The following is a 16,607-nucleotide window of genomic DNA, read 5'->3' on the forward strand; positions in this document are numbered from 1 at the left end:
TACTCACTTGTCCAGAGGAAAGCAGTTTTTATTCAGGCATGTCCAAGGGTCAGCTCCCAGTGTTCTCTCCTGTCTATCTGATGAATCTGGGCATATTGGGGGCAATGTAGCAATTGTCTCATGTACACAGACAACCCTCTCCTCCTACCACCCAACACCACAACCTGTGAAAGATGCACTTACCTAGCCAAATTGGAGTTAAACCTCTCTCCAACCAAGACTGAACTTGACAGTCAAGAGAAGGTAAACACTTGCACCACACCACACCAATCACAAAGTCCCACTAAACCTACACCACCAAAATCCACACACAAACACAAAAACATTCATGGAGGCTCTCAATAATAATCTGTTCAAGCAGCACAGACCTCCAAAGCAGAAACACAAGCAACCTCCACCCCCCAACACAACCCAAATGACACATAGCCCACAGACTCAGTGTGCCAATAAACCACAGCCCATAAGGCAAAACAACGTACCCAACACACTAGTTATAGGTGACTCTACAGTCAAGCACACTGATGTTCCACTCACCAGGCTAAACAAGAAGGTTACGGTCAGCTACCTGTCGGGTGCCAGGATCCTCCACATAACCCACGCACTCAGGTCACTCCACAACAAGTACAAATATGACTCTCTCATTGTCCATGTTGGTGTGAACAACCTGAGACGTACCTCCCTGGACTACATGGAGAGAGACATGGAAGAGCTCTCCAATCTTGTTGCCCAGGCAGGTATGACCCTAGCACTGAGTAGCATCCTGCCATCGCCCAGAATGATACTGCAGTACAAGAACAAAATGATTGACTTCAACAACTGGCTAAGCATACAAGGACAAAATAATTGACTTCAACAATTGGCTAAGTATCTGGTGTCATTATAAGGGGATCCAGTATCTGTCTGCCTGGGAAGACATGGTTGACAAACCACAATGCTTTGCCAGAGATGAACTGCACCTGTCACCCCTAGGATTCCGGATACTGGCTAATGCTCTTGCCGCCCCTATAGTGCCCTTTTCAGGCCAGGTTCAAATGACAAATTCACCACCGTAACAGGCAAGCAAAAATGGAGGATAATGCTACTCAATGCTAGAAGTCTAAATCTCAAAATGCACTCACTATAGGCACTCCTTAAAATGGAGAAAATAGTTATCTGTCCAATACTGAGACCTGGTTCAAGGCCCTAGAGAGCACCCCTGCATTACCAGGCTATAACTCATACCACACTTTTCAGCCATCTAACCTGGACCAGAACACCAAAGGCAGAGGTGTGTCCATATTCATTAAGGATATCCACACATCCAGGCTAGTTGCGCAGCATAATGCATCCGAGGTTATCCAAGTGCAACTAACTCTGGGCAAAACTGCAATCCAAATTGTAGCTTGCTACAGATCCCCCACCATACCTCAGGATTCCCACTCTTTTCTTGATGTACTGGAAAATATTAGGATTCAACCAAATACCCTAATAATGAGCGATTTCAACTGCCCCACCATTAACTGGGAAAACTACTCATGTACCAACTCCTTCACTCAACACTTTCTGGAATTCATAAATTCCAATGTCCTCGATCAGCTTATCCACACCCCCAATCAGGGGCAACAATATCCTAGACCTAGTCATTGCCAACATGAGTGACCGGTGTTCCACACCTGAAGTCAACTCCTCATTGGTCAGATCCTACCATAAGCTAATTACCCTAGATATTCGCATCCTGCTCCCACCCACCATTAAGGAAACCATGGTAAAAGATTTCTCCAAAGCCAACTTCATGCTTCTTAAGACAGAAGTGGCGAACTTCATGACACCCATGCAGATGGACAATACAGTTACGACTGCTGAATTCTACACAAATGCACTCACTTACAAGAGTGCATGGATCATGCTATGCCAAGCAGAACCAAGATGCTATCCTCAAAAAAAAAAAAAAAAAAAAAAAAAAAGGAAGCCAATCTGGTAGTCCCCTACCATAAACAAACTCTACAACAGAAGGGAGAAACTGATGCAAGAGAGAGTAAAATCCCATGAGTGGAGGAGTTCCCTGGTCAGCCTCAGTAAAAAGCCGAAATCCCTTATAAGATCCTCCAAAGCTATCTATGAAAACAAAATCGCCTCTTATTCTAAGGGCAACCACAAAGCATTCTATAGTTATGTCAAGAATCTCAGTGGCAACACCCAGATCTGCTCTGAGTTGCAGCACAATGGCACAAAAATTACAGAACCAGCTGATATTGCCAACATCCCGGCAGATAGGTTCAGTGCTAACTTTACCCACCCCCCCCTCACCCCCTAAAGGGCCCATATCTATACAGGAAGAATGCAGAGTCCCTATAATAGCATCTATGCAGGTAAAAGCTGCACTCTCTAAAACCAAAAACATAGCATCCATGGGAACGGACAACATCCCAGGCTGCATTTTACATAAACGTCAGAATGAACTGGCTCCCCACCTAAGCACCATGTTCAAAGTCTCACATCAGGCTTTGTGCCCACTGAATGGCACACAGCAACAGTTATCCTACTCCACAAAGGGGGAGCTACCACTGATCCTGGGAACTATCGCCCTATTAGCCTGACGAGCCTGGTCTGCAAGGCCATGGAACGTATCATCATGGAACTCAAAGACATTGGTAACCTCCAAACTCTGGACCCCACCCAGTTCAGGTTTGTGAAAGGCAGATCATGCCTTCTGAACCTGATTGACCTCTTTGAGGCAGTCACCAAAGCCACAGACAAGGGTAAGGTCATTCACACAGCCTATCTTGACCTCGCCAAGGCTTTCAACACCATCCCCCATTCTGGAATTGTAGCTAAACTCACTAAACTAGGTATAAATCCCTACGCCACAAGATGGGTTGCCAACTGGCTCACTGACAGAACCCTCACTGTAAAAGTTGCAGACTCCAAATCTGACTTCAAACCAATGACAAGTGGAGTACCACAGGGTTCAGTCCTGGGACCTCTCATGTGTGGTATCTACTTCTCTGAAGTACAGGCTAATGAAGTTCGCAGATGACTGCAAACTAGGAGCCATAACAGAGTCCCCAATTGATGTGGACATCCTACAGAAGGGCCTCACTGAGACAGATGCCTTTTGTCAGAGGCATGGCCTCAAGCTCAATGCCAAAAAGTGCACTGTCATCCCCTTTGGTAAAAACTCTGAACCATGAACTACCACATAAATGGCAGTCTACTTAATGCCGAATGTGTGATAAGAGACCCTGGGACTCAGGTGGACAGTAGTCTCAACTTTGATAATCACATCGCCACAGTAGTCAGGAAATCCTATGTGGCACACCTCATCACAAAAGGGTTCTCATCCAGGAAAAAAAGAAGTTATTGTTCCCCTCTACACGGCACTCATCAGACCCATTATAGAGTACAACGTCCCTTTTGGAATGTACCTCACAAGACATCTGCAGCAGCTGGAAAGGCCACAGAACGGAAGTATCTCACAAAGAGGATTACTGGACTCAAACAGATGCCCTACACTGACCATCTCAAAAAACTCTAGCTTTACTCTGTAGCATATCGCCTACTCCGAGGAGATCTCTGCCTAACATATAAAGCTATGTTAAACCCAGAGCTGTTGGACATGCTACACCTAAAGAAATCCCAATACCTCCGAGCTACACGCTCTAGGGGCCTAAACCTTGTCACCACAATAAACAGGACATGGTGGAGGGATAGATTCCTGTCTCAGAGACTTCTTATACTCTGGAACAAGCTACACATTTATGTCAAGCAAAGTTCCTCATTAGCACTCTTCAAGAAAAATCTTGATGAGTGGATGGGAAATAGAAAATACACCCTGGGGATCACTTCTATGGCTCTGCTCGACAGGGGCACAGGAAATTAACTTTCTTGGGTGGCATAAGCCATGGAACCTTGTTGGCTAGGCTTACTTGGGCCCTTGGGGCGACAGCCTAGTACCTACGTATGAACCTATAGATGGAGTTCGAACACAGGCTTGTTCGGTGCGTTTTCCATTTGGTTTCTCTTAATCTCCTTAAAGGTCAGAATCCAAAACCCATCTCTCCCCATTACTTGATTCTTCATCATCTCTTTCCACTTTGAATTACAGTTGTATGCTTGTGCTGTGTATAGGAGTCTTAACTGTGTTGGTCTGAAATATCCCTTCAACTCACGTAATCCCAATCAGACCTGTTCTACAGGAAGAATAACTTAGCCCACTTGACTCTTGCTGTCTTCCCCTCCCAGATAAAATCCTTAAGCTCTTTATTATTACCTACAACTTCTCCTCTGGTTGATAAAAATATGACTGACCTGTGTAAGACTGAAGGGACTAAAAATATTTTAACTGCTTCTATCTTACTATCTGTATCCATATAACTGAGCTTCCATTTTTTTCAGTTTTTGTATCTTCTTTTGTTTACTCGCTTCCTACATATCCTTGGGTGTGACACAGGTATCAGTTTTAATCCATACTCCTAAATATTTCATTTTATCATGTCTCCATAAGTATGGATATTGAACCAATCTCCTTGGCTGTACATAATTTACCGCTACTGCTTTTGTTTTCACTTCAGAAACGGTCTCAATATGTTCCACAGCATTGTAATGTCCCTTTCTGATTTTGTCAGGTATAAAATAATGTTATCTGTAAATACAGCCAACTTTTCTTGACTACCACACCAATTATATCCTTGAATTTGAGTCCCTTATTTTCTTTACCAATGGTTCTAAATATAATGCAAATAACAAAGGGGAGAGAGGACAGCCTCACCTGGCTCCTCTGCTCAGAGATTATCACAGAGGACCCCACCTACTTTAATTTTCACCTCTGATCCTTTATATGTCCTCCTAATCAACCTTATAATTTTATCAGAGAATGCAAATGTTCCACTGCTCTGCTCATAAAATCCCAGCTTACTCAAATGCTTTCTCTGTATAAAGACCCTCTTCTACCTCTAACCTTGGCATATTTAATTCTTCCATAAACATTTCCATTTGTACTTTTTCTTGATTTCCAAATTTCTATGCTTTATACAGACATTCATAGAATTTCCAAAATATTTTTATTTACTTATTTGCAGTTTGTTAACCGGGAACAGTCCATGGGCCATGCAGAGCCTGTTTTCAGTGGAGGCTAGGGGAGAAAAACTCCTCAGTAAAACCAAAATTACAATTAAAGTACAGAACAAGTAATTATGTACACTGGTAGTAAAAGCAATGCTTAACAATATTGGATAAGAAAGATACAATCAATTCAGAACAAATAAATTTATATACAAATGTAGTATGCCATTTTGAGTACAAATTTTCTATACAGAGGTAGTTGGATCGCTTGTGATCTTCCTTGTTGTAGGCTCCCTAAGTTTGGTGCAGCCCTTTCTAGTTTCTGTTGCCAAAGTCATCGTGCTAAACGTTTTTGTGTTCTAGAGTTACTATAAAAAAAACTGTTGCTTAACAGCAGTCTTTCTACACTCATGCATATTAGAGGTAATCCCTTATTTTCTGTTCAGCATTCTTGTTCTGTGAGATTCCCCCTATTTATTTTGCAATACTTTAACATTTGTCAGTGCAACAATAAGGCTTTTGGATCAGCTTCTTACTTTTCATGATCACTCAATTTCCAGCACAAGCTACAGAAACATGAGTTTATTTATACATCTGTTAACCAGGTAGGTGCACTGGTTCAGTGAACCTTTTCAGGTGCAACTTGAGCCAGAAGGCATTACTAAGATAGTATGTCAACACATGAATTAGTATAAAAAACATAACAGTAATTTTGGAAAAGTGTAAACCAGATGCTAACAGCTACCCCAAACTGAGCACCCCTGATAGTAAAGTTCTCATTGAACCATATAAAGGATATAAATTAATTGTAATAACTCCAAAATCACAGAGGTCGAAATCCACCAATGGTAGCCAAATATTTTATTCTTTAACAGAATGAGCGCTTTCATCTTGAATAACAAGATGTCATCAGATATCTCCACATCATTTACTTGATTATTTATACCATGTGCCATTAATTCAATTAAAATCTAATTAAAATTTAAAGTCATATAGTACCTTCACAATGCAAGCTCACATAGTGACTTTATATTATGCTCACTTTTGTAAGTGAACTTTTAAATGTCATTCCAAACCACATAATTCTTAAAAATTATTGTATTAAAATAAATCATACAATGAATGATGTATATAAAACACTAAGTATCCAGTGAACACTCTCTCATTAAATTACACTTGTAGTGCTTTTTCCAGTAGCACTTGTTTAATGGTAATATACTCATTCAAACCTGGGGGAAATGTTAGATTTTAATCTTAACTGCCATTTTAATTCTTTGTTTAACAAAAGGTTTTTCACATCACCCCCTCTGGCATTTGTTTTAACCATGTCTATAATGCCAAATTTAAAACCTATAAAACCAGGGCAAACTACAGAATGCTTAGAAAGTGCACTGGCCTCTATTTTTAATATCATAAGCATGTCCTTCAAAGCCCTCTCAATTTTTCCTATATAAAATGCTGGACAGTTTGTGCATGTTGCTAAGTACACTGTCATTTTTGTATTACAATTCCCCTTGCAATACTTCACTCTACTCTGCATACCATTTTGTAGACTAATGCTATCCTCCTTGTAAATATTTGGACATTGCTTACAATGGCCACATCCAGTGGTTGCCCTTTTGACACACAATTTTGATTTTTGCATCTGTTTAAAAGTTCTTTTGAAATTTATTCCAGTCCTATATGTGAAAATGGGTTCAAGCCATACCACGTCAAACAATTCTCTGTTTGTTTTAAGCATGCTCCAATTCTTCCTAATGATGTCAGTAAATGCTCTTGTGAACCTGTTGAACTCGGTTACACAAGCTTTTTGAATTTTTTTTATTCTCATTACTCTTATTTATCAGACCAGTGGGGTTTCCCAGAAGTGGTTTATATCTGATACCCCACCCTCTGATCACCTCGTCTATTGCATCTTGCACAGTCTCTCTAAGGTAACCCCTCTCCATAAACATGTTACCTAGATTATGCAACTCCTTGTCAAGTTCTTCCTTGTCCGAGGTCATTCTTGCAATACAGACTGCCTGCCCTTTGACAATGCTAATTTTTTGGGCCATGGGATGGTGACTAGTGTAATGTAAATAACTATTACACCAAGTGTCCTTTCTGTATATTCTTGACTGGAAACCTTGTGGAGTTAGAATAATAGTGGTGTCTAAATAATTTATACTTGTTTTATTCCACTCTTGTGTACATTTAAAGTATGTAGTACACTTATTCAGGTATTCCATGAAGGAGTGCAGTGATTCTTTACTCCCATCCCATAGGACAAAATGTCGTCCAAAAACCTCAAATAAAGTCGTATGTACTTACTATAGTGGCCATCAAATACATGACATCGCTCCCATTCCAGCATAACCAGGTTGGCATATATAGGACCGCATGCCGCCCCCATTGCCACACCACTGGTTTGCTGGCAATATTCTCCTTGAAACCCGATGAAGTTGTAATCCAATACTACCTCCATCAGTTTAAGAATTAACTGAATTTGATCTTCTGTCAAAGTAGAATATTTATGCACACTCTTGCTGAATTGGTGCACCTCCTGTCTGGGTATACTGGTAAACAGGTCCTTTACATCTATGGTAAGGAAACTCAAGTTTTCCTTCCATACTTCCTGTGATAATTTCCCTAAAAATTCCCAAGAATCTTTGATTAGATGTTCCGTTTTAGATGGAATTTCCTTGGTCCAGTAATCCACATATGAAGCCAAGGGATGTGTTTTAGAACTATTTGCTGACACTATGGGTCTAAAAGGGTTTTTTTTAACACACTTCTGTACCTTAGGTACCCCGAAAATATTCGGAATGATGGAATGTGGTTGCTTTAAAAAAATGTATGTTTTACCATCAATTCTATTCTCAATCAAATACTCTTCCAACAAGGAGTCTATTCTACCATAAGCAATCATTTCATTTCTAGAAACTAGAGAATACGTATTAGTATCCAGCAAGATGTTGGTTATAGAATCATTGTACTCTTCCGTACCATAAATAACTATACCTCCCCCCTTGTCTGGCTTCATAATATATACATACATCAGTATGTCTTTTTAATACTTTTAGCAATGATCTCTCCTTTTTATTCAAGTTGGCAACCTCCATATTATTTCTATTGTTGTTAAATGCCACATATACTTCTTCCGTCACATGTTTTTCAAACATCATAAGTACTGGGTGCAAAGGGGGATTAAATGTACTTTTTCTATAAGGTCCCCTTATGGATCTATTTTCCTCCATATTTGTATCTTTATACATCATTTCCAGGTTCAATTTCCTAACACAAAGTTTGAGATCTATAAGTGTGCTAGCTACATCCCCATAGTTGGTTGCTACAAATTTTAAAACCTTTTGAAAAAAGGTTGAAGTGTTCTTTCTCAATGTTAATAGTAGTACAGTTGAACATTTTGAAACCTCTAAATACACATACTTTACCCATCAGTATTTGGAGCAATTGTTATTTTCCTCTCTTCCCCACTTTCTTCCAACCCCGGTTGTTTCCTTGGTAAGTGGGGAAATGTCCCGAGTCCGAGTTGTTTCTGGTTTTGCTGGCTAACCTTTCTGATCTCACTTCTAAAAAATGCATACTATGCTCTGGGAATTAATCCAGTTCATCCAACCCCTTAGATGGAATATGACCCACTCCTGTCCATGAACCCTTTCATACATAATTGTTTCTCCACTGGCTTTCTTGTGATTCTTTATGTTATTGTTCTTATTTTTATAGGGCCATGGATATGCTGTGAATTCTGCATACTGCTGTTTATCCCTAACAAACTTTTTTGTTTCCTTAAATATTTGGTATCAACTCTCTTGTTTACTGTATGTAAAACTTTCTTGTATAATAGCTCATACTCATAAAATAACAAATATTTCAAGATATCCTCATTTCATTTTTCTACCTGACCTTTCAGAGTCGCATACGCCGACTCATTGTATTGTAATCTGTTCATAAGTCCCAGCCCACATTCATTAAAAAAGGTTTGAAAATCATTTACAATTTCCTCATTATACATTATGCCAAAAGGATATTTTATCATTCTCAAACCCTGCAGAACCACCTTCAGGTGTAAACAACTTTGCAGGTATCCACTGTTGAGTTGCAAACATTTCATTTTAAACAACTTTTTTTCAAATAAAAAAAATCATTTCCTTCAAGTAGGCGAGTTATCATAGTTTTTAAATACTTCTCCGCTTTTGACTGCGGCAGAGTCAAAGTTGAAATTAAATTTTCTAGATAAGACATCATTGAAAGACAAAAGTCCATCATTATGATTGTTAAGAGTCATTAATATGCACATTAAGTTCTCACTGAAAATTCATCTCCCACTTTGTGAGCTCAATTCTATCCCTAGTATCACAGGACAATTCCAACCTCACTATCCCTCCCCAACACAAATACTAATACATGTTTTACCCTCAAAAACAGTGCCCACCAGTTCTATCAAAAGTATGCTCTCCAAATTAAAAACCTTGTCAACCGCAGCTAACCTACTCCCTAGCTACTTCTTAAAACTCACAGCAGATGCTACTGCAATCCCACTCTCATAAATAGATCTATTGCTGAAAACTACGTTACCAAACTCTGGTAAATATCCCAAGTTACTCCCATACACAAAGGGGGGACCTCCACTGAACTTATTGTAATACTCTCACCCCTGGCCAAAATCTTAGAAAAATGCATTCATACCGAGGTACTACAATACCTCCTAGACAACAATATCTTGCTCCTACTCAGCATGGTTTCAGACCTACCCACAGCACCACTACAGCCCTCCTCTGCTTCCAAGACACAATAAATCAACTTAAAAATAAAGGCCTGCAGGTGTTAACTCTTTTTGGATATGTCCAAAGCATTTGACACATTATCCCTCCAAATCCTGCTAAATAAACTAAACCAATATAACCTATCAAAGTCCACACTAACCTGGTTCCATAGCTACTTAACAGGTACCAGGGCTATGAAATGGGAAAATTCTCTCTCACCTCTGTTACCCATAACTGCAGGAGTCCCACAGGGAGTCTATCTTAGGACCTCTACTTTTCACAAACGATCTCCATACCTCCACACAGCATGCATCTATCATTCAGTACACAGATACTACTACCTTAATCTGTGCTGGACAAAATTATTCCCACCCTCCTGCAAACAACTCAATTAGCATTCTCTGACGTAGAAAATAAGCTTACCAAAAGTCCAACTTATCCTTAGTCCTAAGAACACAGTTAATGATTATAACCAGTTCTAACAAACTCCAAAAGCAGTCAGTTCACTGTCTGTTCTACAAACTCAACTCCAATCACTCCAGTGGCACAGGCTAAGCTACTAGGAATAACCATAGACTGCCACCTAAAATTTGATAGTCATCTCAGCTTTACTATAAAAAAAAGGAACACAGCAAATTGGTATCACTCTATTGTATTAAGCTGTTTCTCATCAACAATACAAGATCTGCCATTGCTCTCTCCCAAATTCTATCCACCCTACTCCATGCATCCCCCATTCTAACTAATCTCAACGAAACTGACCTAAGCAAAGTAGAAGCCTGCTACAACAGAATTGCTCGCTTTGCTGCAAATTGCCCATACAGATCCCATCAATGTACTGCGCTGCACCAGCTCCACTGCCTTGGACTGCCCAACCTAACTTATAATCAGCTCCGTCTCTACTTCCCTAATCAGTGTCCTGCCCTCAAAAACCTAGTACAACAGCACTCAGCCACAAGGCTTCTTCTATCAAGAAAACTATTACTAAAAGTCACGAACAGCAACAATAGCTTTGGAGACTCATACAGCAGTACATTGGTTAAAAATTGGAACACCCTCCCCATTAGCATACCAAACACATCTTCTAAAGCCTCCTTTAAAACCTCATCAGGCATCATCCGAAGCAAAGCTGGATGTGCTATGACTGCTCCGTAGGCTACAGCAATCAGACAAGGAACACATATGCCCATCTTACTTTACTAAATCCTCACTCTAACTCACATATACTGACCCCATCAAGGTAAATAATTACTACTTTTAACCCAAGACATTAACTAGTACTACCACTGTTCTAATTACAAATGGTTATCATGAAACTATGTAATGATTTATACTACTAATGAAGGTTTATTTTCCTCTACTGGGTTGTCTTCACACCACTGCAAAAATAATCTAATGCACTATGTATGCATTGAATTGTGTTTCAAACTACAACTAGATACCATGAAATGTATTAATTGTTATTATTAATGAATGTTTTTGATTCCCTCATGTTGTGCTCTCTTCATACCACTGTAAAAACTGGTCTATATCAGCATATCAAATGCTGAAAACGCCAAATGCAATTTCAAACTTAAATGTTCGAAATCTCAAAAAAGCAAACTGACGGAACACTGATTTCTTTCCCAGGGAAAGAAATCGGTGTTCCATGCAAAAAAAAAGAATATTTTTAATACTTTAAACATTGACAGACGTGTGCCCCCTATTTAAATATACCAACTCCGAGACCGCACCACAGTGGAGGTAATAGCAAACTCAGATGACGGCCCATTGATTTCTTTCCCTGGGAAAGAAATCGGTGTTCCGTCAGTTCGCTCTTCTGAGATTTCGAACATTTCAGTTCGATGAAATTAAATTCTGCATTTTCAACATTCAAAATGCTGATAGAAACCCGTAAAAACATGTCTATTGTAAATTTGTATGTATTGTGTTGCTGTTTAAACATCTAAATGTATCTTTAATTGCCTTTGTTTGTGGAGCTTTTCTCCGCCGGGCCTCTGCTGAAAAAGGGCCTTTGGCTCAGTCAGACACCCCCAATTAACAAATGTAAAATAAAATAATAAACACAGTGTGCTACAGGAATTACTTTATGCATAAAGTTTTAATGAAGGTGCTCAGTAAGAAAAAAGCACAGACTGAAAATTTACTGGAGTGCACATCTGACAATAACCAACATAGGAGGCATACCATACCTTGATATCTGATGCATTTTCTAGCATAGCCTGCCGTGAGGACTGTTCTGCCTGCGAGACAGAGAAATCTTCTTCTGCTGCAAGTGCGGCTTTCATAGATGTCACCTGACGTTCATATTCCAACTGTGATTTTGGTAAAATACAAAAAAAAAAAAAAAACAAAATATCAAGATTGTAAACATCAAATGTTTAACAAGGAAAAGGACAGCAATTTCTACACAGATAACACAAGCAAACACAAATAGCTTTGACCTTACTGGTTCTTATTCTTCTTTCTATGCCCTGTTTTTAAAAGTAAACTGAATACTGGTGGGTTTTTAAACTGGATGTGTGTGGACTGTACAGTGTAGCCACATACTTTATTTTTTCAGTATGGAAAATGACATTTTTGCTGGTAATTGATACAACTTTTTAATGAGCTGTACTCAGGAAATACTACTCATTTCACAAGCACTGCAGCAAAGTATTCATGCCAGTATTGCGGCTCTGGCACTACAGTTCAGTACAGCTTTCTAAAAGTGGTAAACAAAAGTCCATGTTCTCTTCTGCAATAAAAAAGAAAACCTGACTGCAAAAATGTGAAAAGGAATGAGTAACCACTCAAAATCCAACAACTATGAAAAGGAAAATGAGGTAGAATGCAACAGGAATTTGTAAAAAAAAATAGCCCTTTAAGTGAGACGCCAATCACTTAACCTGAAGATAAGGATAGGTCTCATGCCAATTTATATTTCTCAGAATGCATGGTACCCTGTTGAGATGGTAAATTTTGTTCAAGCCACAAATTCCTTAAATATCGTAAATGCAGTTACCATGTCATCTCAACATCACAAACAATGATCAATGCAAATGGTGCCAAGATGAGTACAGTTGGGTAAATGAACTTACCATAACAGATGTTCAAATAGATAATAGCTGCAGCAGTCTAAGCTATACGGGTTATAGCCTGTCAAAGAACAGAACATCTGATCAACTTCCAGAGTATTAGGGCATCTTCCATGTGTCCTACCTGGACCTCCAAGACAGCAGTACATAGTCAACGGTCAGGGAGCTAAACTTTCAGAGCATTCTTTTCTCGAAGTAAGAGTCTGCAGCCCTGCAGTTACGTATGTGATAGGAGAGATGGAAAAGGGAAAATTATCCACACCCTGGCATAAAACAAAGAAGGGGGGAGGAAGGAAGGCATTCCTATGGCAACAGTGATCTATTCAAACATTCCTATTATAGTAATATGTTCATCATTTGATCACTATTGCAATAGCCTAAATATATATGGGTCAAACATCAGAGCTTACAAAGAAATTGAGAAGGAAGAATCAGAGTCCAGGAGTCCCTGGAAAACAGTCTTAGCAAAACCTGCTCTGGACCTAGAGAAAGGTTTTAATTTGTAGTGCTTGGTAAAGGTGTTCACACATGGCTAAGTTGCTACCCAGGCAATAATTCTGGAGTCCACCACTTACTAAAAAAGCCAAAAGCAAGCAAACAAATACAAGATAAAATCCTGGCAAAATGGGTCACAGACTTGCCTGGAAGCATCTTACTATGGTAAGAGCAACAAAAAGCAATAGCATGAGCCAACCCATTTAGAAATTATCTGTTTTGACAGACTAAGAAGTTAAGAACAAAGGCAATCTGCTGATAAGAATTCCATAAGGATTTTGCCCAGTAAATGTAGTATCAGAGTTGCTTGTAGGCAGATGTAGTCTGCAAAACTCTTTCTATGGTTCTACATAGAAAACACGGAGAAGAATAGCCTGGCTAAAAGTAAACTCTAAAAGCACTTCAGCCATAAAGGATTTGTTTTCAAAGTAACCCTATCTTATAGTTAAAGATGTGATGGGGTCAAATTACCATAAGAGCTTGCAACTCATATTACTCTACTTGCAGAAGACGACAGAGCAATGAATAACCAAGGTCAGAACTTCAAACAGCCACATGAGCAGGTTTAAAAGGAAAAAAAAAGTGTTGTTTCACCAGCACAAAATTCATATCCCAAGAAGTAGACACCTGTCTTCTAGGTGCATGGACATGTAAAACTCCTTCAAAAGGGTCTATGGTTAGTCAAACAGACTACCGTCGCATACAGTCTGCTCAGAGGTGACATGTGCCTGACATACAAGGCCATGTCCAACCCGGAATTAATGGACGTGCTCCACCTCAAAAAATCCAAATCCACCAAAACCACTAGAGCAAGCGACTTAAACCTTAGCACGGATATAAATAGGACGTCCTGGAGGGATAGATTTATCACTCAGAGACTCCCTATGCTGTGGAATAAAATCCCGGTCCATGTGAAGCAGAGCACCTCGCTGGCTCTGTTCAAGAGAAATCTTGACCTGTGGATGGGAGATCGTACCACAGCATAGGCCTTTAGCCATACCACCTGTGCTAACTGTAGTTGATGATGCATATAATGATGTCAGTTCTGCCCCTGACTGTCTTCCCCTGGCCCCTGCCAAACCTGACAGATATTACAGGGTCCTGGATTCTCACTTCCATTTGTATAAAGAACATGCTGCAGACCCAGAAACTATATCTCAGGGCCCAAAAGGTGTTGCAGCTGCCACGGCCAAAAACCCCCTACTCTCTGAAAGAGTCAAGAGCATTACAGAGATGGGGAAAAAGGGTTTATACATCTGCTACTCTTTCTGCCAGGGCATTAAACTGTCAATTCCACATGATACAGTACCAGGAATATTTGTTAGATCAGCTGAATAAAAAGCTTTCTTCTACTGAACCTTTAGACCGAAAGTCCCTTCAGGATTTGGTACACAACTCTCAGCAGGTCAGTAATCATTTCTTAAAATGTGGCTATGATGCACTGGAGGCTTCATTTAGATTAGCTATGACTGGGGCAGTAATTCGAAGACATGCCTGGCTAAAAGAGCAATCCTTGCCAGACCATGTCAAGGCTAAACTCCTAGATGCTCCAATGGAGAAACAAAGTTTATTTGGCTCCCCTGCACAGGAGATTCTAAAGAAAGTGGAAGAAAAAGCAAAATCTGTGCAAACAGTAAAGGATTTTCTGCAGGTTCAACCTCCGAGGTCCAGCAGAAACTGGCCTTCAAAGAATTGGTCCTTTCCAGACACCTCCAGAACACAGAGGGGCAGGAATAGACGCCCAAGAGGCAGAGGTCAATCAAAGGGTGCCTACAGGGGTCGTCAGTGGCAGCCTGCCAACCAGAGGAGTACTGCCACAGCTGCAACTACAACCACTTCCACAGGACAGACACAATGACTTGACTCTGATTCCGCCTACCAGGGAACAACTGGAAGCACCCTTGGGCAGAAAGCTGTCTTTATTCTTGAAAAACTGGTATTGCATTACAAAAGACAAATGGACGTTGCAAACCATAGACAAAGGATACAGGTTTCACTTCCACACTTTTCCAAGAAGGAGCGGAATGCCAAACCTTCCACCAAACCAGAAGCCAGAGGCTTTAAGACAAATCCACAATTTACTTCAGATGAAAGCTATAGAAAGGGTACCATCTATGGAACAAGGCCAAGGATTTTATTCCAGACTATTCCTTGTACCAAGAAAAGAAAACCAATGGAGGCCTATTCTTGACTTGTCCGCACTAAACACATACCTCATTGTGCCAAAATTCAAGATACTGACCCTACAGCAGCTTCTTCCCATGTTGGGCAAGGAGTCTTGGCTCGTGACTCTAGATCTCAAGGAGGCATACCTGCACGTCCCTATACGACCAGATTGCAGAAGACACTTCATATTTCTTGGAGGATCAGAGCATTATCAATTCTCAGCATTGCCCTTTGGCTTATCTACCACGCCCAGAGTATTCACGAAATGCCTGGCATCAGTAATTGCACATTGCAGGCTTCAGGGAATTCAAATCTATCCATACCTGGACGACTGCCTAATACAAGCGGACAACAAGACAAAACTAATAAAGGATTTGGCCTATGTCATGCACCTGTTACAGGCCTTATACACAGTCAACATCCAGAAGTCAAGACTAGTGCCATCCCAAAGGATAACATTTTTGGGTGCGGATCTGGACACAATGACTCAGATGGCTTTTCTCACGGAAGAAAAACAAAAGCAACTTCCAGTCTACTTCATGGCTTTGACAAGACAAACTCAGCTCACTGCAAGGAAAGTCCTGCAGGCCCTGGGTTACATGGCATCCTGCATAATCTTGATCCCGCATGCCAGGCTACATATGAGAAAATTACAATGGTACCTAAGGAATGTATGGTCTCAACACAGGCACAGTCTAGAAACCATGATACCAATCATTCCATGCCTGAAAAAGGAATTCCTGTGGTGGGCTCAGGCCTGCCAGTCCAACAGAGGGTTGCCTTTCAACAAACCACAACCAAGGCAGACCATCACCACGGACACCTCAGACCTAGGATGGGGGGAGCACACATGGAGGACAAGTGTATCCAAGGCCTATGGTCTCAGGACCAGCTGAACTTGCACATAAACCTAAAGGAGATGCTGGCGGTGAAACATGCAATCGAGACATTCAAATCATTCCTCCAGCAAGGACATCTGCTGATAAGGACAGACACCACCACAGTCATGTGGTACATAAACAAACAGGGAGGCACGCATTCCTACCCTCTATGCCGGATGGCA

At 40.4% G+C, this 16,607-nt stretch overlaps 1 protein-coding gene across 1 annotated transcript in view; it reads right to left on the bottom strand.

The window, feature by feature from the left end:
* ABCF1 (ATP binding cassette subfamily F member 1) overlaps positions 1–16,607 on the bottom strand; it is a 1,329,408-nt gene that overhangs the window by 1,265,597 nt on the left and 47,204 nt on the right. The window contains exon 3 of the mRNA XM_044082281.1: positions 11,999–12,121. Within this exon, the coding sequence (XP_043938216.1) occupies positions 11,999–12,121 (123 nt within the window). The remainder of the gene's footprint in view (positions 1–11,998; positions 12,122–16,607) is intronic.

This window comes from Protopterus annectens, chromosome 9.part0 (assembly GCF_019279795.1).
Source record: "Protopterus annectens isolate FY-2018-M chromosome 9.part0, PAN1.0, whole genome shotgun sequence".
Taxonomy (NCBI): domain Eukaryota; kingdom Metazoa; phylum Chordata; order Ceratodontiformes; family Protopteridae; genus Protopterus; species Protopterus annectens.